Below are 25,010 nucleotides of genomic sequence, written 5' to 3'. Positions count from 1 at the left end.
TCTATCCAGAGGTGCTGCCAGTCCCACTGAGTTAAAGCCCTGTCCCACTGTACGAGTTCATTCAAGAGCTCTCCCGAGTTTTAAACATAATCAAACTCGTGGTAAGCACGTAGAATGTACGTAGCGGGTACGTCGGAGCTCGGGGACGTCTCTTAGAGGCTCATAACGTTAACGGCAGGTACTCGGGAAACGTGGTAGGCTCGGGAAGACTCGTGAAGATTTTTCAACATGTTGAAAAATGTCCACGAGAGCCCCGAGTACCTGCGAGCGGCCATTACCATAAATCTCCGAGTTCGAATCAGGGCAAACTCGGGAGAACTCTTGAATGAACATACAGTGGGACAGGGCTATTATTCCAGTATTTTGTGTCTACCTCTCTTTTAATCATGGTTGAACCACTTTACTTGTTGTTTATGCTTTCAAATTATGTTCACCTTGCATTTATTTTAATGCATTATTGCCTGCCCACTGTTGTACCTTTAAATATAGTTCCAAATACAGTGCGAACCCCCACACTCCCAACCTGCTCCAAACACCTTCATAGTTTTCTGTGCCTAGACTGAAAACCATGGTTTAAGTTTTCACAACATCGTCTTGTAATGTAAACTTTGACCGTGTTACCATCACTGTTTCCAAGAGACCCCTTAGCAGCAAACCTAATTATCTCATGAGCAAAATGCAGAAACAAAACGACAAAACCTGCAAGTGTGCAGACGGCGGCTGCTGAACGCCTTCTGTGATGTCCAAGCAAGGCTCAGGCTGAACATAGACATAAAATGTCAGAGTAACTCAGTGGGACAGGCAGAATCTCTGGATAGAAGGAATGGGTGATGTTTCGGGTTGAGTCTGAGCAGCTCCCCTCAATGGACTTGCTGAAAAGCCGATGCACTCCCCGCAAACTAGGAATGTTTCAGCAGAAACAAACGATCTGCTGGAGAAAATCTGCGGGTCATGGAACATCTGGTGCTGGCTAGGAATGGCCGAGTCTTCCTATCCCCCCACAGATGCTGCTCGACCCCACGAGTTCTTGCAGCAGATTAATAGTTGCTGTAGATTCCACCATCTTGTGTCTCCAATGTTTCAGCAGGGTTGGTGCATTTAACACTTGCAACAGCCGTGATTAGCTTTTCGAATAACATGAGGGTGGGTGGCAAAGCCAGTGCATTTGCTCCTCCAGATTGTCCTTGAGAAGGTGGTGGTTAGCCACCTTCTTTAGCCACTGTGAAGGCTGCGGGGAGAGAAAGTTCCTTAGACCCGTGGAGTCACATACTTCCATGTCAGAATATTGTGCAACTTGAAGGGGAGCCTGCAGGTGGTGGTGTTCCCCGCCTTCTTGCTTTGGATATGCTGTAGGAGTAACCAAGTCACGTTACAGACCGCAGCACAACTGGGTGCCAAACTAGAAGGGACAAAGGTACACAAGTGAAGGGATGAATGTTTAGTGTGAAGAGACAGCCAATTAAGTGGCCTCCCTTATCTTGGATGGTGGTGAAAGTTTTGTTTATCTGTGCCCATTCAGATAAATGGACATGGATGTCGATGGATCCTTTTACGAGGATGTTGCCAGGACTAGAGGGTCTGAGCTTTAGGCAGAGGTTGAGTAGGCTGGGAGCACAGAATGATGAGGAGTAATCTGATAAGATCATGAGAGGAAAAGATTGGGTAAATGCACAGTCTCTTGCCCAGAGTAGCTGAATTGAGGACCAGAGGCCATAGGTTTAAAGTGAAGGGCAACAGATTTAATAGGAATCTGAGGGGTACCTTTTTCACACAAAGGGTGGTGGATGTATGGAACAAGCTGCCAGAGAAGGTAGTGGAGGCACGAATTATCCCAACATTTAAAAAGCAGTTAGACAGGTTTGGAGGGATATGGACCAAATGCTGGCAGGTGGGACTAGTGTAGCTGGGACATGTTGGCTGATGTGGGCAAGTGACGCCGAAGGGCCTGTTACCACACTGTATCACTCTAGGACTCTATGTATATCAACTATTACCTGCCAACACTTGCTCCACCCTGCAAAAACCTGTTCTCCCAGTTCAACAACACCGAGGCTAATTGCATGGAACACAAATAATAATAATAATAAATTTTATTTATGGGCGCCTTTCAAGAGTCTCAAGGACACCTTACAAAAATTGAGCATGTAGAGGAAAAACATGTAAGGGGAATGAAATAAATAGTAGAGACATGACTAGTACACAAAGTAAAGACAGAATTCAATACAAAACACAGTATGAGGCAAAAGTGCTGGAGTAGTTCCTCAGGTCAGACAGCATTTCTGGAAGACACAGATAGGTGACGTTTCAGGTCGGGATCCTTCTTCAGATGATTGCCTTGCATAGAACAAATCTTTAAGCGTACACAATCAACATGAGATAAACCACATTCACGCCCTGATTTTACAGATAGTAATATAAAGCTTCACTGCTCAATAGTTACAACTCTAAGTTGACCCCAGTGAACTCTCCTTCAACAGACTCTCAATAATTGAATTACCTGCATTAATTGAAAGTAGACAAAAATGCTGGAGAAACTCAGCGGGTGAGGCAGTATCTATAGAGTGAAGGAATAGGTGATGTTTCGGGTCGAGACCCTTCTTCAAACGGACTCTAAAATGTTATCAGCCTCTACTCCACTGCTTTAATTGAAATACTCTTTTCAAATTGTACAAAGCACCACTTTGTTAACCACTTGTTATCCGACCTGAGGAAACGACTTGGGTGGATGAGGGAACACAGTGGGCCAGGCAGCATCATTTCAGGTGCAGGACCTCTTCAGATGGGTGGATTATAGTATAGTATATCTTTATTGTCATTTTCCTGAGTACTCACATACCCAGAGGAAACAAAAAAACGTTGCTCAACCAGTGTCCATTCAGTGTGCAGTAAAAAATAAATAGAAATAAAAATACATATATCATGAACAAATTAAGCACTCTACTCTCTACTAAACATCAACAGGCGTTCTGATCGGCAGCGGCACAACAGTGGCTCTGCTGCAGTGTGTCCAGGTTGGTGGTTGGTGCGCGATACTTTTGCAGGGGGCAAAGTCCGTTTATCAGTCTTATAGCCTGCGGGAAGAAGCTGAGGAGCATCCTGCTGGTTTTGCAGCTAATGCTCTTGTACCTCTTCCCAGATGGCAGGATGGAGAATATGTGATGCGATGGGTGGTAGGGGTCTTTGATGATGGAGATGGCTCTGCTGATACATCTCTTCCTGTATATGTCCAGCAGGAAAGGGAGTAGAGCACCAATAATCCTGCTGGCGGTCTTTACAATCCTGTCTAGTTGGTGCTGTTCGTACGCCTTGCAGCTCCCAAACCAGGAAGTGATGCCGTAGGTTAATGTGCTCTCGATTGTCCCCCTATAAAAAGTTCGTAGGTGTGTAGTGGGGAGACCTGCTTTCCGTAGTCTTCGGAGAGGGTGTAGTCGCTGCTGGGCTCTCTTGACCAGTGCTGTGGTGTTGGTCGTGGACGTCAGGTCATCTGACAGGTGGAGTCCTAGGAACTTCACGCTGCTGACCCTTTCCACATCAGCTCCATCGATGTGCAGAGGTGTATGGTGTTGTTTTCCCGCCCTCCTGAAGTCAACCACCATCTCCTTAGTTTTTCCCACGTTGAGAATGAGGTTGTGGGATTAGCAGTCTTAACTATGTTTCCAGGCAACCACAAAATGGCCTAGTGCGATGAATGAGCCCAAAATAGCTCAGGGACTGTGCCTGCTACACAGCTGAATGTGTCAATTTCATAAGTGTAAAAATGGAGTAAAAAGCAAACTGTTGGAGGAATTAATTGGGTCAGGCAGCATCTGTGGAGGGAAATGAATTGCCGACGTTTCAGGTTACGACCCTTCTTCAGACCGACTCTAAAATGTTATCTGTCCATTTCCATCCACAGATGCTGACTTACCCATTGAGTTTGATACGATAGAACTGTATTTATCCCAGGAGGAAAATGTATCTGCCAACAGTCATAAAAACACAAAACACATGAAACCGGTTATCCCAATCATATTCTCACTCACATATGTGGAGGAGGCTTGAACTCACAACCCTGTGATTCAGAGAAGAAAATGTTACGATTGAGCCATAGCTGTGTGAAGGATGACAAAATCAGCTTTACCAGTAATAAGAAGGAACAGCAGATGCTGGTTTATACTAAAGGTAGACAGACACAAAGTGCTGGAGTAACTCAACGGGTCTATGGAGTAAATGGATAGGTCCCGACCCGAAACGTCACCGATCCATTTTCTTCAGAGATGCTTCCTATTGAATGGCGGTGAATGATCATATTGAATGGCGGTGCAGACTCGAAGGGCCGAATGGCCTACTCCTGCACCTATTTTTTATTTTTTTATGTTCCCTGACCCGCTGAGTTACTTCAGCAATTTGTATCTATCTCAGGTTTACCTGTTCTTAAATTGCTGAGTTGCATACCTTCTCATTCTGTAAACAGTCAATGCAAAGACAGTCTCACGCACAAGTAGTTATTGAAGCACAATTTATTTAATTTGCAAGACCAACATTTAACTATTTGACAATTGAACTAACAGAACCATCTTTGCTTGAACACAGATCATTACAAATACCATCCTCGATTCCATAAGAAACTATAAAAGTTCACAGTATTAACATTTTCAGAATGGAAGGTTGTTCACTGACGCATGGTTGATGGTTGTCGGTAAGGAGAGTCTCTCGCTGTCTTTGAACAATGTGGGGCGGTTTTTGAGGTAGTAAAATGCCCGACTGGTTTTGAGTTCAGCTCCAGCGATATTTTTTACTCAAATGCCTTTCTCTCTTTGTCACATTTACAGATCGACGAGTTTTGTAAGAGTTTCTGGCACAAGTTGAGATTCCAAGATCCCTCCCTCACCACCCCTCCACTACCACTGACAAGTTGTACTTGGTAACGAGTAACAACATTTCCAATAGCAGTCTCAATGAACAGGAATTACAGAAACTTTGCGTTTTACTTGAAAAAACAGCGCGTCATTCAAAAGGCATTCATTAAACATATACATATACGCTGTCAGAAGTAATTTTGAGAGCGTTAGATTCCGAAAATACCAACCTGCAAATCAAACTTTGGTATTAAAGGAACAAGCGGATTATTTTTAAAATCGCATAAATCAAACATGTGTAAAACACAAGGTGCGTACAATATTAATTGATACTTTATTAGCACATGTACTGGTGCAGTGTAATTCTTTGCTTTGCATACAACACACAAAGTATGCAGAGTCATCACGCATAGGGCGGCAACAAAGTTACAAAAAGTATTCAATATAGTCCCGATAGTTCCTCTTCCTTCTCGCCCCCCCCCCCCCAATATTTTTGTGTGCTCCAAATTCTCTTTAATAAATATCGAATTATCATTTCAAGATCATGCTTTCACCCTTCACAATCCTTATACTATTACATCATATTTAAAAAAAATATTTTCTATAACATCTATTATAAAGATAGAAATAACATTACTGCAATAATCTTTCAAAACTAAAATTTTTCCTGACCTTTTTAGTTGTTTGGCCTCATAAATCAGGGTCGGTCCTATAATAGTGTTGTCTTACATTTGTTTTAAAAAGGTATTCTCCTCCTCACCCATAAGAACCAGCTTATTAAATATAAAACTTGCTGGGCAACCTGTGGTGGCCAATTTCAACTGTGGTTTGGTTTGCTTCCATTCAATCTCGCTTTCACTAGGAAGGAGAGAGGGGCACAAGCAACTCTGAAAGCTGAGCAAAAAAAAAGTTTTCTTTCTCATTCATTTTCTGAGATTAGTGTGAATTGGGAAGCTGACCACTACAGGGTATTGTTTATATTATTCACAAAAAAAACATTGGAATCATCAGGTCAGCCCACATCTGTCGGGAAGGGACACACAGCTAACATTTCAGGTCAAAAACCCTTTGCCTGATTTGGGAAGGAAACAATATAAGCTTATTAAGTTGCAGTGGGATGTCTGTGGCAGGGTAAAACTAAGGTGATTATGGGAATTAGATGTAAACAGCATTCCCTGGTCAACGAGTGAATTGGAGCTGTAAGAGAGTGAGAACATCGGGATAGGAACATTGGCGAAAGGAAGTAGAAGTTACAAAATGCAGTGCAGGACAATTGAATTCTATAACCGCAGGTAACTTTATTTCTCTGTGTCTGTTGCTCATCTGTGACATTGGCTCAGTTTATGTGTTTTGTCCACTTTTTTCTCTTCTTTTCTCTGCGAGTGCAGCACATGCCCAGCCTGACCTACCAGACATGTCTTCCTACTCTGCATTTGTAGCTCTTTTATTTTGTTAATGTCTGATGCTGTAATGAAGTCCTGATGCAAGAGGTTTCAAGACAAAACATCAACTATTCCTTTGCTTCTACAGATACCACCTGACCCATTGTGTTCCTCCATCAGTTTTTTTTTTGCTCCAGATCGTAGTATCACAGATATAATCATAAGGGACACAGATTGGGTGAATGCACAGTCTTTTTCCGAGGATAGGGATAGCAAGAACCTAAGGGTATGGGTTGAAGGTGAAAGGGGAAAGATTTAATGGAAATCTAAGGGAGCAATTTTTTCCACACCGATGGTGGTGTGTATATGGAAGGAGCTGTCAAAGGAAGTAGTCAGGACAGATACAATAACAACATTTGAAAGACATTTGGACAGGTACATGGATTTGAAAGGTGTAGATTGATATGGGCCAAATGGAACTTGGTTGAGAAGGGGCATCTTGGTCAGCATGGACAAGTTGGGTGCACAGGCCTGTTTCCTTGCTGTATGACCCATGATTATGGGCGTTGGGCTGAAGGGCCTATTTCCTTGCTGAATGACTATTATTTTCTCATTTCATTTTTGGTTTTCAGCACCTGCAGTTTTTGTTTGGATTTTTATGATTTATATATAGAAAATGCAAAATGTATCATAGGGCAAGGTTACTTTTCCCAAGAAACTTTCAAAGCTCACTGTCTGAGCTGCTGCCACTGTGCCACCAACATGAGTGCGAGTTATTACTTAGTCAATGGTGGTTCATCTTGACTCCGAGGGAGAACATTTTATCAGAGTCTCTGGTTAGGAGGAGCATTTCAATGATATTATGTTGTCAGATAGCTCCCAATACAGCCAGTTCATTTTATTTTGCCATTGCATTGGGAATGTTAATTGAAAATGAGACATATTACAGGCTTGTTCGACGGTCAATGGTTCACTAAACTATAACAACAGATTGAAGATGGATATAAAAGCACAATATTGGGGATTAATCAGATTTGGAATGCCAAAAAATATCAAGTGCCATCATCAAAAATAGCTTAAAGTGGGTCACATTTACAATAGTGTATTCTGCAAAATATTCTGTAGATGATAAAAGTCAATGTGCTTTATGGTATTGGACTTAAATATGACAACTATCTTAAACAACGGAGAAACGTATATTGCATTAATATTTAAGTGAAGGGAATTATTTCGAGAAGCTTGCACTCCAGCGGGGCAATCTCAGAGGAAATCCCATTTGCCCAGAAACTATTACATAGATAAATGAGTCTGCTGTGGATGGAAGCGAAAGCTGGAGCTGACAGGAGGCGGTGCTGAGAAAATGTTTGAAGGCTTGCGATAAAGTTAAAAAAAAATTTAAATATATGTATGAAACCTGAGCTGCAATTCCATTATTTACCGACTACCTATTGATTGATTTCCAAGCCGAGAAGCATATCATAAACAATTCAAAAACATTTCAAGTGCTGTTTTGCATGCGAAGATAGGACTAACAAAAGATAGGATTCGACAATAACATAGACAAGTTTAGGAATATAGGATGATCGGCAAACTGGGTATATCAAAGATGAATTGAGCATGTGAATCTGATCTTTAGGTTCCATGGGAAGGCTGACAAGTGAAAAATCTGTTTCATCTTTCTGGAAACCTGAACAATGTATCGATGTATAGGACGCGCCTCAATAAACTATTCAGTCAGCATATAATGTAATGGTCCAGATCACACCAGATAAAAAGTTGCCTAGGACAGTGACGCATAGTGATATCATTTGTGTTGCCTGTTACATTGCTGGATTCCTATTTAAATCCAATAGAAATGAATATGAAGAAGATTGTATAAAGGGCAATTGATTGGCTACTAACTGCTTTGGACTAATGCCAAGACAATTTTAAACTCCAATAAATCTCTACGTGTAGCAAAATCACAGGTAAATAAATGCAATGACAGACAAGGTAGAAACAAGAACCAATTTCCCAACGTCAGACACAGTTGTTTTCAATAAACAAACTACAATTATAATTAAGGCAAACATCACAGTCCAAAAAGTCTATGCATTCTTTGGTCACAATTCTAGTGAGAAATCAGTGCAACAAATGCAAACCCTGTATAAAAACAGCTGAAATTGCACACTATCATTTCACGAAGCAGTGGTGCAGGGATTCTGCCAAAGTTGTGATAGAACAATTTACATGGAGTTATTTTTTTGGCTTTGCAGTGATTCTTTTTTTGTTGGTCTTAATCAAAATGAAAAGAGTCTTTTTCATCATGAGTTGAAAATAACGTGGTAGATTTTTATCTTCATTTCTGGACAGTAATCTGGTAGAGTAGAGCCTATTGCCCATCCAAATGGCAAATAAATATGAGTTCTATAGTGGGTAACTGCTGTTATAAACCAGATTAAGTCAAGCAAAGAAACCAAAATTTAACCTGCAAATTGAGCATATTGTATTTTTCCACAGTTCAAACAAATAGTGAATTTAAGAGATATAAATTCAGATTAATTTTGTGAGCAGCCAAATGGCAAATATTGAAAAATCACAGATATATTGCCTGTGTTTTTACTAAGCATTGATGATTTAGATGGGAACCATTTTGCAACAAGTGTAAGCGAAGCCACACCGCAGACTTACGAATTGTAGAGTTTGTCCTGAAAATAAGATGCCCTAAGAAATGATTGTAGCTACACGAACACGTCACACAGCAAAAATAATTATATTTTCACTCTTTATTAGCAGCAGCACAAATATATCTTGCTTGTAAAATGCAATAATGCTGGAGAGAAGCTGACTAACAGGAAGAAAGCCCTGCCCCAGGGGCACCTGGCAATGTTCTTTTTACGATCTGATGACTTATTGAGGCAAAGTCCACTTTGCAGATTTATGTTGGCAAATAATGGCTTGGGTGCCATTTTGACATGGCTAGGGTGCCAAGTGTGGCCTTATTCGATAAGATCCTAGGATGGAAAGGAAGAAAACAGATTGATATTAAAGTACATTAACAGCAAACCATTTCATCCAACAAGATTTACAAGAACTAAATAAAAGCAAACTGAATCAACTGACTTACATTTTCAGACATTTGATAAATATTTATTATATCCCATAACCAGGAACTTATGGATCTGTTTGTTAAGGTTTCAGTTATCATATGAATAAATAGTTTGTTACAGAACTAATGTGTAATTGTGTTTTGGAGGAGGAGAAATAAATTATGATTCGGTCTTTTGTAAAAATCATAGATCGGTGAGAAACGCAGCTTAAGAGAGTGTCCAGCTTTAAGTTTCTGGGCACTCACATCTCAGAGGACCTCACATGGTCCACCAACACCGCTGCGCTGGTCAAGAAGGCACAGCAACGACTGTTCTTTCTGAGACCATTAAAAAAGACTGGTCTTCCCCAACAGCTGCTGTCAACCTTCTACCGCTGCACCACAGAGAGCATACTATCGTATGGCATCTCTGTGTGGTATCTCAGCTGCATGGAGGCGGAGAGGAGAGCTCTTCAGCGCGTCGTCCAAAGAGCGCAGCTCATTGGGACACCGCTACCAGCCTTGGAGGGCATCTACCACACACGGTGCCTCAGGAAGGCCGTCAGCATTCACAAAGACTCCTCACACCCTTGTAATGGACTGTTCGAACTACTTCCTTCCGGCAGACGTTACAAGGCCTTCTATGCCTGAACCTCCAGACTCAGGAACAGCTTCTTTCCCAGAGCTATAGCTGCTCTGAACCGGCCCTGCTGAGTGCCCCCCACCCCCACGGGCTGTCTCCCTCGAATGGTCACGTCGCACAGACACATCTGCACTTTAGTCTGTTTTGACTATTTTACTGTTGTAATGTTCTTTGTACAAACCATGTTCTCGGGGTATCTAAACCTAAATTTTAGTAGTTACTTAAGTTATGATGTTGGATGGAAGCTGCATACCCAAATCTCGTTGCACTTATGTGCAATGACAATAAAAGATATTATTATTATTGAAAACAGTCCCTTTAGCCCACCAGGTCCACACCAACCATCAACCACCCATTTACACAAATCCTACTTTCATCCCATTTATATTCTCCCCACGTTCCCATTGACTTCCAGCAGACACCAGCACTCACCTACACAATAGGAGCAATTTGCACCGGTCGATTAACCTACCAACCCGCACACGTTGGGATGTGGGATGAAACCCACCGTGTCACAGAGAGCATGTACAAACTCCAGTAGAAACAAGGAACTGCAGATGCTGGATTATACAAAAGATAGACACAAAGTGCTGGAGGAACTCAGCGGGTCAGGCAGCATCTCTGGAGAAAAAGGGTGGGTGATGTTTCGGGGCAGGACAAGTCTGAGGAAGGGTCCCGACCCGAAATGTCACCTGGCCTTTTTCTCCAGAAATGCTGTTTGACTCGCTGAGTTACTGCAGCACATTGTGTCCATCTTTGGTACAAACTCCACACTGACAGCAGCCAAGGCCAGGACTGACTCCTATGAAACTAATTTACCCTATGGAAATACATCCTATGTAACACATTTTGTGGCTAATTCTTTACTGATCCAGTATTTGGGTTTGGAAGATCCACTGATAAGGCTGTTTAGTCATATTTTGCCAATAGGAGGAGGTCTTTCATAAAATTTGTATTTTAAAATGCTGCCTTTTAGAATTATCTATCCAAAGAATTACATTCATCTGATCTTTCCGCAAAGCCTAGCGTTTGATAAACAGGCCCTACCATTATCATCTCTCTTAAATTAATGTTGGACACTGCAATTGTCAGAGAGCAAAGCAGCATTATCCCCATGAATACATGTCAGGCAGTTCACCCTTGGTTGTATGGAAACTTTTAGCATTAATAAATAGAAACTGAATTATCGATTATTTGGACAAGTGTGGATTGATTGAGGAAAGCCAGCTGATATTTGTTTAAGGTAAATCTTGCATTACCAACTTGACAAAATGTCTTGATGAGGTAGCAGAAAAGGTGAATAAGGGGAATGTAGATGATGTGCGTTTATGTACTTTCAAAGGGCAGTTAATAATGTGCTGCATAATAGGATTGCTATGAAGATAGAAGTCAACAGGACAAAGGGAGAAGTTGCAATTTGAATAGAACATGGCAAAGGAAACAGAGTGTAGCAGTTGTGACAACACCCCCTCCCTTGGATGTCACTGTGATATCTATCACTGGTCAGGGGAGGCCTCGTTGGTAACAGCTGGGTCCAATTGGTTGATTTGTAGGAAGGAACTGCAGATGCTGGTTTACACCAAAGATAGACACTAAATGTTGGAGTAACTCAGTGGGTCAGGCAGCATCTCTGGAGAAAAGGAATAGGTGGCGTTGAAGGGCCTCGAGCCAAAACATCACCTATTCCTTTTCCCCAGAGATGCTGCCCAATTAGCTCATATTGGTTTGACCACGTGAGGGGCAGCGCCCTCATGCGGTCTTGGAATTTCTTCGAAATAAAATATATCATACGAGTTCACCCTACTGCGAGTGTCGGTGTGGTCACTGCCCAACCCGCATCATCCCGGATGCCACACAGTGACTAGATGATCTTTGAAATGAAGATGTGCCGTGCTGTGGGTTTCTCCAACATAGTGTCAGTATAACTCATGTATGCAAATTAGACCTGGGACAGTCTCCAAATTTGTAGCTAACACAACATTTGAAAACTCAGTGAACCACAAGAAGCATAAAAATAGATTTCGAACTGATATGGAGAAACTGACGGGGTGGAAATGTAACTGAAAAAAAAATGCAATGTTTCATTTCAGTAATAAGAATGAAGAAAGCCAGAGTCAAAGAGTAGGGAAAAGAAGGTCTGGTGAAAGTAGTGAAGTAAAGAAAATGAAGTTTAAACAAGCATTTAGGTTAAACAAAGAAGTGAGGGTTTAAAGAAAGGTCCTCAGGGAAATTAAAGCAGTAAGTGTTTTTGATGGATATTCGTTTAGCTGAGTTAATCAAATAAATAGAGGCATGGCAGGGAACCTCAGCTCCATATAGTGCAAATCCTGTGCAAATTGTGAGCATCTGGATGCTCCCCGTGTCCTGGACAAACACAGGTGCAGAGAGCATCGTCAACAGAAGCAACTCAAGCTCTGGGGTTTGGAGCTTTAGCAGCAGTATCTGTGGTTTATCCCTAAAGCTGCTTGTTTTACGAACATCATGATTCGGGAGGTGGTCTCCCTGCAGGCAGAGAGGGAATGGATGACCTGCAGACTGATTACTAAAATAAGAGCTCAGCTCCCAAAGGCTTGTTGTTCTTGAACCAATATTCAACTCTAAGTATTGATGGGGGAGAGGTTTCTCCTCAGGATTGCAATCAGAATCAAGACCATAAAACCATGGGTAACAGCTCTGTAGGGAGAGAGGAGAAAGGTCAAGAGAGCAATAGTTACAGGTAGTCATAGAGCCATACAGAGTGGAAACAGGCCCTTTGGCACAACTTGCCCACAATGACCAATATGCCCCATCTACACTTGTGCCACGTACTTGTGTTTGACCCACTAACCTGTCAAATGAAGCAGTGAGAAGGGGAGGGGCGAGAGTGAACAAGGAAATTTGCACTGACTTTGCAAGTAAATATCAACAATAACCCACTACCATCAAACCAGCAACAGGTAATGTAGAATAAGTGATTTCAGAATGGTATGTTGCCTCCCTGATGTCAAAATATTATTGAGTATCTGTAGAAAATTCAAGATGAAGGAAAGTAAACAGATAGAAATTATGGACCGTATCAGGACCAATGATAGACAGAAAAGGGGTTGAGGTCACAAGGTTAATTCCCGGGATGGCGGGATTGCCATATGCTGAGAGAATGGAGCAGCTGGGCTTGTATACTCTGGAATTTAGAAGGATGAGAGGGAATCTTATTGAAACATATAAGATTATTAAGGGTTTGGACATGCTAGTGGCAGGAAACATGTTCCCGATGTTGGGGGAGTCCAGAACCAGGGCCCACAGTTTAAGAATAAGGAGCAAGCCATTTAGAACAGAGATGAGGAAACATATTTTCACACAGAGAATTGTGAGTGTGGAATTCTCTGCCCTCAGAGGGCGGTGAAGGTTGGTTCTCTGGATACTTTCTAGAGAGCTAGATAGGGCTCTTAAAGATAGCGGAGTCAGGGGATATGGGGAGAAGGCAGGAACGGGGTACTGATTGGGGATGATCAGCCATGATCACATTGAATGGCGGTGCTGGATCGAAGGGCCGAATGGCCTACTCCTGCACCTATTGTCAATTGTCTATTGAATCTGAAAGCTCTGGGCTACGAATATGAAAGACTAATGAACCAAATCAATTAAAATAAAGTTTACAAATTACTCACAACATCAGAATCATCGTGATAAGTTCTTTCAGTGTTTGATCTGTTGCCATCCAGACTTTCAGCAATGCAGACTTCATCAGTATTGGTTTGCAGAACAGAATAACGGTAGACCAAGGCCCTGTAAAGAAGGAAGTCAGTCATACACATTGAGTATAGAAATATACTATAGTAAACTTTTGAGACCTGAGCTGTTCAAAATGAACTAGAAAATGAAAAGGTCCTTGCATATCCAGCACAAGGTGAATGGATAAAGGCACACCGTCAATCAGAAAGCTCCTGAAATACTGTATGCATATATTCATTAAAAAAAACACTAGACCAAGGGGGACCTGTTGGGTCCCGTCCCCTCAACGAATGGTTGCGGGGGGGGGGGGGGGAGGGGAGAGTGGGGGAGAGGTGGGGGAGAGTGTGGGAGAGGGGGTGAGGTCGTGTAGAGGGTGGGCAAAGGGATTGGGGAGTTGATTTGTGTGGGGGAGAGGGGCAGGAGGGGGGCTGCGGGGGCGGCGGGGGCAGAAGGGGGGGGATGAGAGTAGTGGTTGGTTTCTGGGATTGGGGTATAGGGTAGGCCATGGATGGGGTGTGTTCTGTGCGTTTGGGTGCGTTTCCTTATGTGTCTGGTGCTTCTCTCTCTTTAGATTGTTGTTTTCGTTTCTTTCTCTTCTGCTTCCTTGTATTTCTTCGCTTTCTCTGTTTTCCCTTCTCCCCCATTTTTCCTCACTCCCCGCTGCCTGGACCCCGCGTTTCTTTCTTTCCTCCCGGAGCAGCGACTTGCTCGATCCCCCACTCCCTTCCCGGCCCTCCCCCCCAGGTGTCAGGAGTGTGGGGCTGGAATGTGGCCGGGGCTTGGGGAGCATGTGTAGGTGGGGCGTGATCTCTTCCTCGCCGCGGATGTGGTGGGCGGCTGGCGAATGAATAAACAGAGGACATAGGTTTAACGTGAGAGGTGAAAGATTTAATTGAATCACGAGATACAACTTTTCCACACAAGAGGGTGGTGTAATCGTATGCAAGGATTACAATTTAAAGAAAATTCCTTCAAAATGGAAAAAAGCAAAGCAACGATTACCTATAGTTTCAGATTTTGCATCGGTGATTTGCTGATTGAAAAATAAACAATGTACTTTTAATCATATGATGTTTTCTTCAAATATAATGCAGCATCTTTGTCTTATCAAAATCCCTGACTCACCACCACCCACACTCTTCAGACACTACACACTTTGCTAAAACATCTTTCCTACACAAAGGGAAGACATTTTCTAATGGATAAAATGAATGAAAGTCATTCAAGTAAGCTGGCAATTTCAGTACATTTCCAGTGCAACTGGAAGTAAAATGAAAAGATGAATAATCAGAATGATACTAATTGTTCTGCAGATTTACTGCTTCACACTATTGTGCAGCGATGTTTTCATTTTGCTCATAAAAGGACCATATCCAAAATGCTGCATAGCAAAGGCTGCTTTCAGATTTAGATTATAAACGTCCTAAAGCAAGGCTAATCAATCCCAGTTTTCTATGACTGCTTACCTTCCACCGCACACATATTTCTTGAAAATAAGGACAATGCCAGTTATCATCAGTATTGATGCTCCCAATACACTCAAAACTATGATGATGATAGTAATCTTGGGCACCTGTTAAAAATGAAACCACATTTACAATATTCAGAAAGGCAAAAATTTAATGCAGTTTCAACTAGTACACAGAAGGAACTTGCTTTTATAAAGCACCATGCTTCCAAAACAGTTGAAACAATTTGAACCAAACTTTTCTGCAATAAAAATCAATAATAATGGCAGGCACATCTAAAAGCAGAAGTCCACAAATGCTGGAAATTTGAAATAAATAAAATCGCTGGAAATAATCAATAAACAGGCAACATCGATGAGGATGGCATATTTCCAGTACATTCTGATTTTATTTCACAACCTCCATCACAATCTCATGCAATTTACAGGATTTCATGCGTCAATGCAAGTACAAATAAGGTGATTTGCTGGTGATTTGCCCCAATTAAGCAGACACATTTCTTTGATCCCCCGATCACATACAGAGGGCAATTTGCCCACAGGCCTTTCATCAAATCAGCGGACTCAGAGTGTGTAGAGATTTGTAAACAATATCATTAATATGTTGAAAATTTTCAAAGGAATTTTATACAAAATTTTTTAAAAAATATTATGAACTCTTTCATGAGCATAAACGGACCCACATCAAGTCCACAAACCAATAGTAGCCCAAATACAAATTACTTTCAATGGTGGGCTGATAACATAATAAATAATGTAAAACATTTTCTATGGTATTCTGGTTCATACTTAACAAGTTAACTCACTCAGACTACTGCATTTCTGGTCTCTGGTCTATTGTGAAGATTAGGCATAAGTTCAGCAATGTTAACACTGATCTGAGCAGGTTCAACATCACAACAAAAAGAGATTGCATAAATAATCAACAAGATCTAATAATAATAATAATAAATTTTATTTATGGGCACCTTTCAAGAGTCTCAAGGACACCTTACAAAAATTTAGCAGGTAGAGGAAAAACATGTAAGGGGAATGAAATAAATAATAGAAACATGACTAGTACACAGAATACAATTCAAAACACAATATGAGGCAATTAATGCACAGATTAAAAGGGAGGGGGACGTGGGGCTAAGGATAGGCAGAGGTGAAGAGATGGGTCTTGAGGCGGGACTGGAAGATGGTGAGGGACACAGAATTGCGGATCAGTTGTGGGAGGGAGTTCCAGAGCCTGGGAGCTGCCCTGGAGAAGGCTCTGTCCCCAAAACTGCGGAGGTTGGACTTGTGGATGGCGAGGAGACCGGCTGATGTGGATCTGAGGGACCGTGAGGGACTTAAAGATCTGACCGATCCTCTGAGATCTTGTGAATTGATTGCATTGTGTGTGAACTGTGTTAGCATGTTCAACTCATGTCTTTAAGGCCACTGCCCTTATTTCAGATAACTATCTATATTACTAAAAGTCAGTTCTTGACTTTCTGGTTTTGGCTTTCTGTGCTGCGATTTCCGAGAGTACGCCCTCACCTACGGCCGTCATTTTTGGCCACCTCCTCAGAGCCCCCCTCCGCCACATGTGTGCCGAGGATTTTTCCCGTCGATGAAAATTGACAGAGATATTAATGTTTTTACAAAATTCCCCATTCTCTCTACTGCACCTGCTGGAGGGAGGGGGAGGGACTATAAAACCAGGAAGTGGTGTGCCTCAATCAGTCTCTGCAAGTTGTGTGCCTCAATCAGAGCTCTGAATGACACTGGCAAATGTCTACTGCACTGTGAGTACCCTTAATTTGGTTTGAAAATGAAAATATGGTTAGAGGTAAAAAAGCACTGCCTGCAAATGGTTGTTTGGGTTTGGGTTGAGGTAAAAAGGCACTCTCTACCGCCCCTCCCTCTCCTCTTCACCCCCCCCCCCTCCCTCTCCTCTTCACCCCCCCCCCTCCCTCTCCTCTCCCCCCCCCCTCTCTCCTCTCCCCCCCCCTCCTCGCCTCTCCCCCCCTCCTCTCCTCTCCCCCACTCCCTCTCCTCTCCCCCCTCCCTCTCCTCTCCTCTTCCCCCCTCCCTATCCTCTCCTCTTCCCCCCTCCCTCTCCTCTCCCCCCTCCCTCTCCTCTCCCCCTCCCTCTCCTCCCTCCTCTCCTCTCCCCTCCCTCTCTCTCCCCCCCCTCCTCTCCTCTCCCCCCCTCCCTCTCCTCTCCCCCCTCCTCTCCTCTCCCCCCTCCCTCTCCTCCCCCCTCCTCTCCTCTCCCCCTCCCTCTCCTCTCCCCCCTCCCTCTCCTCTCCCCCCCTCCCCTCCCCCCCCCTCCCCTCTCCCCCCCTCCCTCTCCTCCCCCCCCTCCCTCTCCTCTCCCCCCCTCCCTCTCCTCTCTCCCCCTCCCTCTCTTCTCCCCCCTCCCTCTCCTCTCCCCCCTCCTCCTCTCCTCTCCCCCTCCCTCTCCTCTCCCTCCCCCCTCCCTCTCCTCTCCCCCCTCCCTCTCCTCTCCCCCCTCCCTCTCCTCTCCCCCTCCCTCTCTTCTCCCCCCTCCCTCTCCTCTCCCCCCTCCCTCTCCTCCTCTCCCCCCCCCTCTCCTCTCCCCCCTCCCTCTCCTCTCTCCCTCCCCCCCTCCCTCTCCTCTCCCCCCTCCCCTCCTCCTCTCCCTCCCTCCCTCTCCTCTCCCCCCTCCCTCTCCTCTCCCCCCTCCCTCTCTCTCCCCCCCTCTCCTCCCCCCCTCCCCCCTCCCTCCCCTCCCCTCCCCCCTCTCCTCCCCTCCCCCCTCTCCTCCCCTCCCCCCTCTCCCCTCCACCCCCCTTTCCACTCCCCCCCTCTCCTCTCCCCCCCTCTCTCTCTCCCCTCTTTTTCTCCCCTCCTCCTCATCCCCTCCCCCACCGTCCCTCCCCTAAACCCCCCTCCCCTCCACACACCCCTACCCCCTTCCCTCCACCATCCCTCCCCTCTCTCCTCCCCCTCTCTCCTCCCCCTCTCTCCTCCCCCTCTCTCCTCCCCCTCTCTCACTCCCCCTCTCTCACTCCCCCTCTCTCACTCCCCCTCTCTCACTCCCCCTCTCTCACTCCCCCTCTCTCACTCCCCCTCCATTAGCGTGTGTGCGGGGGGGGTAGTTAGTGTGTGACGCTGCATGCCGCCTCCCCCCCCCACAACTGCACGTTGGGGGAACAGACCCAACGGGTCTGCACTTGGTCTAGTAGTTATATATAAACTGTTGAGGCTAAAGAGAAGTTGCACCATTTAGGACATTTTTAGCCATTATTTTCTACGGGCGAGTATGCAAAATAATAATCCTGTTGTTAAGTTTGTTTCACATGGTTCTCACCCACAATTACCAATAGGAGTGGCTGAGGCTTTCAGAGATGCACATCCAGGAAATGGCCTTGATGTCTCAATCTATCTCCGCTTCACTATTCTAAAAGGAAGATCAATCTAGTAGTTTACTTACAGGATCTTTTACCGACAACATTTGTTCACAATTCATGTTTGTCATTTTTTCTGATCGATTGGGCATGAAACCACCTTCACATTTATCTCCTGGGACTTTTCGATACCTTAGAGAATTAATAAACAATTTTAAGAATACAATATCCCATCATTACATGCCTTTACTGTTAATCTAAAATATGAGAAACAATCGGGGAATATCTGATGTTTTCCAGAGACAGCTTCCTCACTTAGTTGAAGGACATCAGTACTCTAAGAAATATTGAACCAACTGCAGTTCACCATTATCCAATCTATTCTGCTCTTTCATAAAGCAGACTGCTATTGTTGTATTTTATTTCTTAACTAATGGACGTTTCATGCTTGAGTTGGACTAACCTTGCAACATTGCAACCTCAAAATAAATAAACATTCGATGTAAGTAGACCACTAATATTTAAGGAAAGTACTAAATGCATGACAATTATAGAAGTATATATTAGGTCATAGAGGTCAGATTAATAATTCCATATTGTACATCAGTGGAAGGCTTTTATCTGCTGTTAAAAAGTTGAGGCAAAACTGACCTCAGAGGCCGTCTTCGTATTTCTAAATATATTGATATCATAGTGTATATTGGAGAGTTGTAGATAACAGCATGCCAAATATCAACACTGCTCAGGAAGGAAATGTCTTCATTTGCGGGCTCAAAATGCAGGAGGTGAGGCATCACAGCTTTTAGCAAAGCCAATGACACATCTATTATAGAAGAGCTGAACTAATGACAGGGCATACAAATGTGTCATTAATGTTTTTCTCTTCCAGCATCTGTAGCTTCTTGTGCCTCTATTCTGAAATGTTTTTGAATCACTGAATTAGCACTATAATGTCCAAAAAATCCTCCTTCATCATCTTGGTTTACCAAAAAAAGTACAGGTCCACCACCTTGGTTCCATAGCCTTGCTGGATTATCTGTTTTGTTGGAGCAACAGAGTAGAGTAGTCAAACGTTACTGCAACGGCCCGAAAGGCCGAGATACAAAGTTGGCCTTGGAAGTCGATTATGGGAATGGGTCTGCCTGCTGCGTCTGGACTGGAATTCCAGAGCTCCGGCTGCAGGGGTCAAAGTCGACCCAATGATGTCGAGATCGGTCTCCTCACCCGGCCTAGGTGCCTGCCACATTTTTGGGGGGACTTCCAGGCGGGTGGAGATTTCAAGTGCGTTTTTGTTATTTTATCCGAATTAAAAGAGGTACCAGACCACTAGTTGCAGGATGATCGGTGGTGGACTTGTCCTTTGATGTAACTAAATCACATCTTATATGTAATGCACATTAGCAACTTAACGTGCAGAAAGATAGGAGATGTTATCAATGTTTAAAAAAATAGTTCACCCTTCTGTATTCAACAGCTCCTCTTTGCCTTGTAAGCAGAATTCCAGCACACGATTCTTTAAGTCTGGCTGTTCTTTACATTCATCACTATTTCCTTCGCGATAATATCCAAAATCACTTTTGTGGGAAAATGAAAAAAATATTTTTAATGATTATCAATCAATGAGAATTATATTTGCTTATATTGCATTGTTGTTCAGACTACATTTTACACCTTGCCATTGATATAATTTCAATGAGCAGATTTTGGATAGCAGGTCATGTACCCAAAATATTAACTGTTGTTTTCATCTCTATAGATGCTACGTAAACTGCTGTGTATTTCCAGCATTATCCGTTTTTATTTCAGATATTGCACCTCCTTCATGGAGGTGCTGCCACGTACTCTTATTCTTAACTTCCTCATTCAATTATTCCCATATTGGACTTTAATTTTTTGTTGTATTATTTCAGATTGCACCATTCTAATGTTTTGTACTCATAGTTGTATGTATACTGTACATATATTTATCATTACTGTATGTATACTGTTTACTCTGTGAGCTTCATATAGACAAGGAATTTTCCTGGTGTAACTGAGAATAAATATATTTAATCATAAAAGTGTTTTTCCTCAATAAATCTGCATGCTCTGAATCTCCTTGGTAAATGTCTATTTTCCTTTATCTTGCTGCTTTAAGTTTCACTCTGCTCCCCAATCTTCTCATTGCAAATGTCTGTGCTCCCAGTGGTATAAATATTGAAATTGCTTTGGTTCTTCCTTTCCAGAAAGCTCAGATATAGGCAGCAGTGGAGGCCTCAAGCTTACTCCATCATTCAATCAGATCTTAAATATTGATTTCTCTAACTTCAAGTAACCCCTGCATTCCCTCTCTCTCCATTCTTCCCCCACCCAAGTCACGCCAGCTTCTCGTTCTCACCTAGCAAACAGCTAACAATGGCCTGTTTCCTTTATCATCGTTACTTTTTTGCTTATCTTTCATTCATTTTTTCTATAACTCTCTGCAACACCGTCTATATCTCTCATTTCCCTCTCCCCTAACTCTCAGTCTGAAGAATTGTCTCAACCCGAAATGTCACCTATTCTTTTTCTTCAGATGCTGTTTGACCCGCTGAGTTACTCCAGCTTTTTGTGTCTTCGGTTTAAACCAGCATCTGCAGTTCCTTCCTACACATAGTTGATCTGATCTTGGCCTCAACTAATTTTCTTGCCTCTTCTTCATAACCATTGACTTCTCTTTTGTAAATATCTTTATTCCTTCTAATCTACCTACTATGAACATCTATTTTCCTTGACTTGCCTGCCACTTATTCTCTTTGTTCACACCTATAGTCTTCCTGCTATAACATTTGCTGCCCCTTGTTCTCCGCATTGGACTTAGAGAATACTGTCTCAGATATTAATGTAAAATGAACCCGAATCAATTTCTGCAATGAGAAATTTCACCTAACAAGGCTTCCTTCACTCAATTGTTCTGAGCTTTCCAATATAATATTAGAATGTTGCTGAAACTAAAGTACAAACAACTTCATGACAAATTATTAAATATAATGGAAAACAGATACATTATAGTGAAGGGCCCATTTGAAATGTTTGAACATTGAAGACAAATAAAACAACAGTTTTCAGTTTGTTTAGAAAATAAACAAAATTTCTACGCAATTATGATAACATCTAAAAAGTATTCCATGACCAGATTTCCATACTCAGAATTTTTTTAGAATTATACAAGAGTTACAGAATTCAGGCATGTGAAGATAGTTGAATATCTATATTGACACATACCACATATAATCAACCAGAGTGCAGGGGCAAAAGCTTTGTTTTTTGTTGATGATATAATCCCTTCCATTTCTACATACGGAGGCCTTGGCAAGTCTCTGAAATGTTTCTTTGTATCCCAAAATGCAGCCATCGTTTTTTGTCCCAGTTCCGATAGAATGTGCCAACCATTTGACATAATCCTTTTCTTCACCTGAAAGAAGAAAATATTACATTTTAAGAAACATATGGTTAATGAATAGAAGATCTTTCACAGTAATGACATGTAAACCGTTCTGCCCGGACATATCCAGTGGAGAGGGAAGGGAAAGCTGAGGGACCATGCACTTGTCCTCATTGGTGGGACGGTGGTGGAGAGAGTCAACAGCTTCAAGTTCCTGGGCAAACACATCTCCGATTATCTGCCCTGGGCCCAGCACATTGATGCAATGCTCATCAATGCCTCTACTCCTCAGAAGTTTCAAGAGAATCAGTATGTCTCCGAATACTCTATCGAACATCTACAGGTCTACGGTGCAGAACAAACTAGTTGCATCACAACCTAGTTCAGTAATTCAAATGCCCAAAGACAAAGAAAGTTGCAGAAAGTAGTGGACATCGTCCACTCCATCACAGGCACAGACCTCACACCACTGAAGGTATCTACAGGAATCACTGCTCAAGAAGGCAGTTAATACCATTGAAGAACACCACCATGCTGAATAGCTACCCTCGTTTCTCACTGCTACCATCAGGAAGAAAGAAGCCTAAGAGCCATTAAATCCAAGTTCAAAGACAGCTTCTGCCCACAAATCATCAGGTTCTTGATTTACCCTGCACAAAACCAACCACAACCCTACCTAAACACCAATTCATTATGGACCTTGCATTACTACAGTTGCTCTACGTACTTTGGTTTTTGCACTATCATAGTCTGGAATATTTGGAATAACTGGTAATTTATTGCACATTTATTATCATTGCTGTTGCATCCAATGTGGTCATAAGGCCATTAGAAATAGGAGTCGAATTAGGCCATTTGGCCTATCAAGTCTATGTTTTTATTTTTTTATTATTAAAGCTTTATTTCAGACACAGGTCCATATAACACATCAAACAGTACAAAGAATTACAAAGATACATTAAAAAATTGCATATTAGCCTAAAATATATATAAGCTATTGCACCAATGCCGTCTTAGCCTAGAAGTGAATCTATAGCAGCTTTTCAGAGGGCTGACTAGGGCTTCAATTATGTGGTTATCTGATTTGTCCAGGCGACACATAAAACTAAACATCAGCTGTCTTAAGAGTGCCTCACAGGTTGGCACTCTAGTGGACACAAACAATTGACTGGCACTATGCCACCTAGGGACACGAAGTAGCAACCTCATTGCATCATTGTATGCAACCTTAAGCCTCTGCATACTCTTTTTCTTATAATTAGACCACAATTGAGCAGTATATAACGGTGTGATGTAGGTTCTGAACAGGGAACACTTCACAGAATCAGAGCACATATAAAACTTCCTTATAAGCATGTTGGCTTGAAGATAAATTTTACAGCGCTGTCGGTAGAGGTCTTTGTCATCCTTCCAGTCATCAGATATGACATGACCTAAGTATTTAATTTCCTCACACACAGCAAGAGGACTGTCTGACAAATAAAAGGTCGGAAAAGTTGATTCCCTGTCCTCAGCGCTTCTAATTACCATTATGCGGCTTTTCTTAGCGTTATACTTAATGTCATAATCAAGGCCATACTGAGAGCACACCTTCAGCATCTGCTGCAGCCCAGCACTATATTTCTACTCCACCATTCTGAGTATAAGCTCAGTGCCGACAAACGCTCATCATAGGTTAACCTACTCATTCCTGCGATTATTCTTGTATACCTCTTCTGGAGCCCCTGCAGAGCTAGCACATCCTTCCTCAGATATGGTGCCTCAACATTACATCCCTGTTTTTGTATACAAGCCCTCATGAAATAAATGCTAGCATTGAGTTTGCTTTCTTTACTACCGACTGTAGATTGACATTCATTGACGTGCTTCTAAAGCTGTGGCTAGTGAGAGTTTCATGGTTCTAGTTCGTATCCGGTGCATATGACAAAACAACTTTTGAAATCTTGATCACAAGAGCTGATCTACCAATTTATCTGCATCAAGATCAGGAAATGATCACAGTGCATAAAATGTTGCAACAGGTGTCATCAGTTAGGGAGATACAAGGATAAATATATTCAACCAAAGGCTGATAAATATATATTTATATATTTTGGATAAATATATTTGACCAAAAGCTTCCTAAGTTTCGAAGCTTGCAAACGCCAGACTCAGCTAAAGTGAAGTAGGGGCCTTATCAAATATTTATTCTAATCTGACCATTTGCTATTTTAATTCACGTCCACCTCCTCATATTAACAGAATTTATAAATATAAAGACCAGACACCAGATGATGTTATTTTCAGCAGAGTTCTGAGTTGGAACCATTGATATCTCCTTCACCAGACAAAACCTGCCAAAAACAGCATCCAGGATGGAAGAGGGCAATCGTTTTTTCCCCACCCATCACCTTTGCCTTGTGATGGGAATTGCTCAGTGCAAGGCATAAAATAATCAACAAAATGAGCAGTGAAACTTACAGTCTCTGGTTAGAAGCTCCTCAAAGTCAATGGTTATTGATAGCCAAGTTGTTGAATAAATGTTTTCGGTTTTGTATCCCCAGAGACTGATATTCATCGATTTTGTTCCTGGTTCTGATACAAGCCCCACAAACATAAATGTCTCATTTGTGAAGTTATAATTCTTCCAGCATTGCCCTTCATCAGTTGAATACCTTTATAAAAATAAAAGATGCAACTATGTATAAGAATATAGTTGGTGATAAAAAGTATAAGGAAACCTCACACGAACAATTGTGGACAGACAGCTTTTTGCTAACTACCAAAGTAAGTCAGAATGAATCATAAAAATAACAAATATGGATTATGATCCATTTAATGTATTTAGTTGAGATGAGCTAGAACCAGATGGTGTCATTTTCAGCAGAGGCCTGAGTGGGAACCATTGAGGTTTTCCTCACCAGACAGAACCTGCCAAAAGCAGCAACCAGGATTGAAGTTCTTATGGTTTTTAAAACATTGTTTTGTTTGACCAGGAGAAGCAGGAATGGTCCCCCCAACAACACAGTATATTCACTGTTGTAGTCACCCTTGTTGAGACTTAGACCCATTCCGTCACAGAAAAACAAGCCTGCTAAGATCTAGCATTCACTAAAATGCTTAATTATTCACCTTGAAACACTAAATTCTTGCAATAACATAGGGTACTCACAAATAT

At 42.4% G+C, this 25,010-nt stretch overlaps 1 protein-coding gene across 1 annotated transcript in view; it reads right to left on the bottom strand.

Moving 5' to 3' along the window:
• Positions 1 to 4,483: 4,483 nt before the first annotated feature.
• LOC116983823 (sortilin-like) overlaps positions 4,484 to 25,010 on the bottom strand; it is a 103,555-nt gene continuing 83,028 nt past the window's right edge. Inside the window, exons 15-21 of the mRNA XM_033037666.1 lie at positions 24,314 to 24,507; positions 21,694 to 21,883; positions 19,908 to 20,024; positions 18,537 to 18,642; positions 15,108 to 15,214; positions 13,578 to 13,695; positions 4,484 to 9,213 (exon numbers count right to left, since the gene is read on the bottom strand). Of these exons, the coding sequence (XP_032893557.1) occupies positions 9,199 to 9,213; positions 13,578 to 13,695; positions 15,108 to 15,214; positions 18,537 to 18,642; positions 19,908 to 20,024; positions 21,694 to 21,883; positions 24,314 to 24,507 (847 nt within the window). The 3' untranslated portion in view covers positions 4,484 to 9,198. The remainder of the gene's footprint in view (positions 9,214 to 13,577; positions 13,696 to 15,107; positions 15,215 to 18,536; positions 18,643 to 19,907; positions 20,025 to 21,693; positions 21,884 to 24,313; positions 24,508 to 25,010) is intronic.

The sequence above is a fragment of the Amblyraja radiata genome, chromosome 19, assembly GCF_010909765.2.
Source record: "Amblyraja radiata isolate CabotCenter1 chromosome 19, sAmbRad1.1.pri, whole genome shotgun sequence".
Lineage (NCBI taxonomy): Eukaryota > Metazoa > Chordata > Chondrichthyes > Rajiformes > Rajidae > Amblyraja > Amblyraja radiata.
The sequence above is the reverse complement of the archived record's forward strand: the minus strand, read 5'-3'. Positions and strand labels throughout refer to the sequence as shown.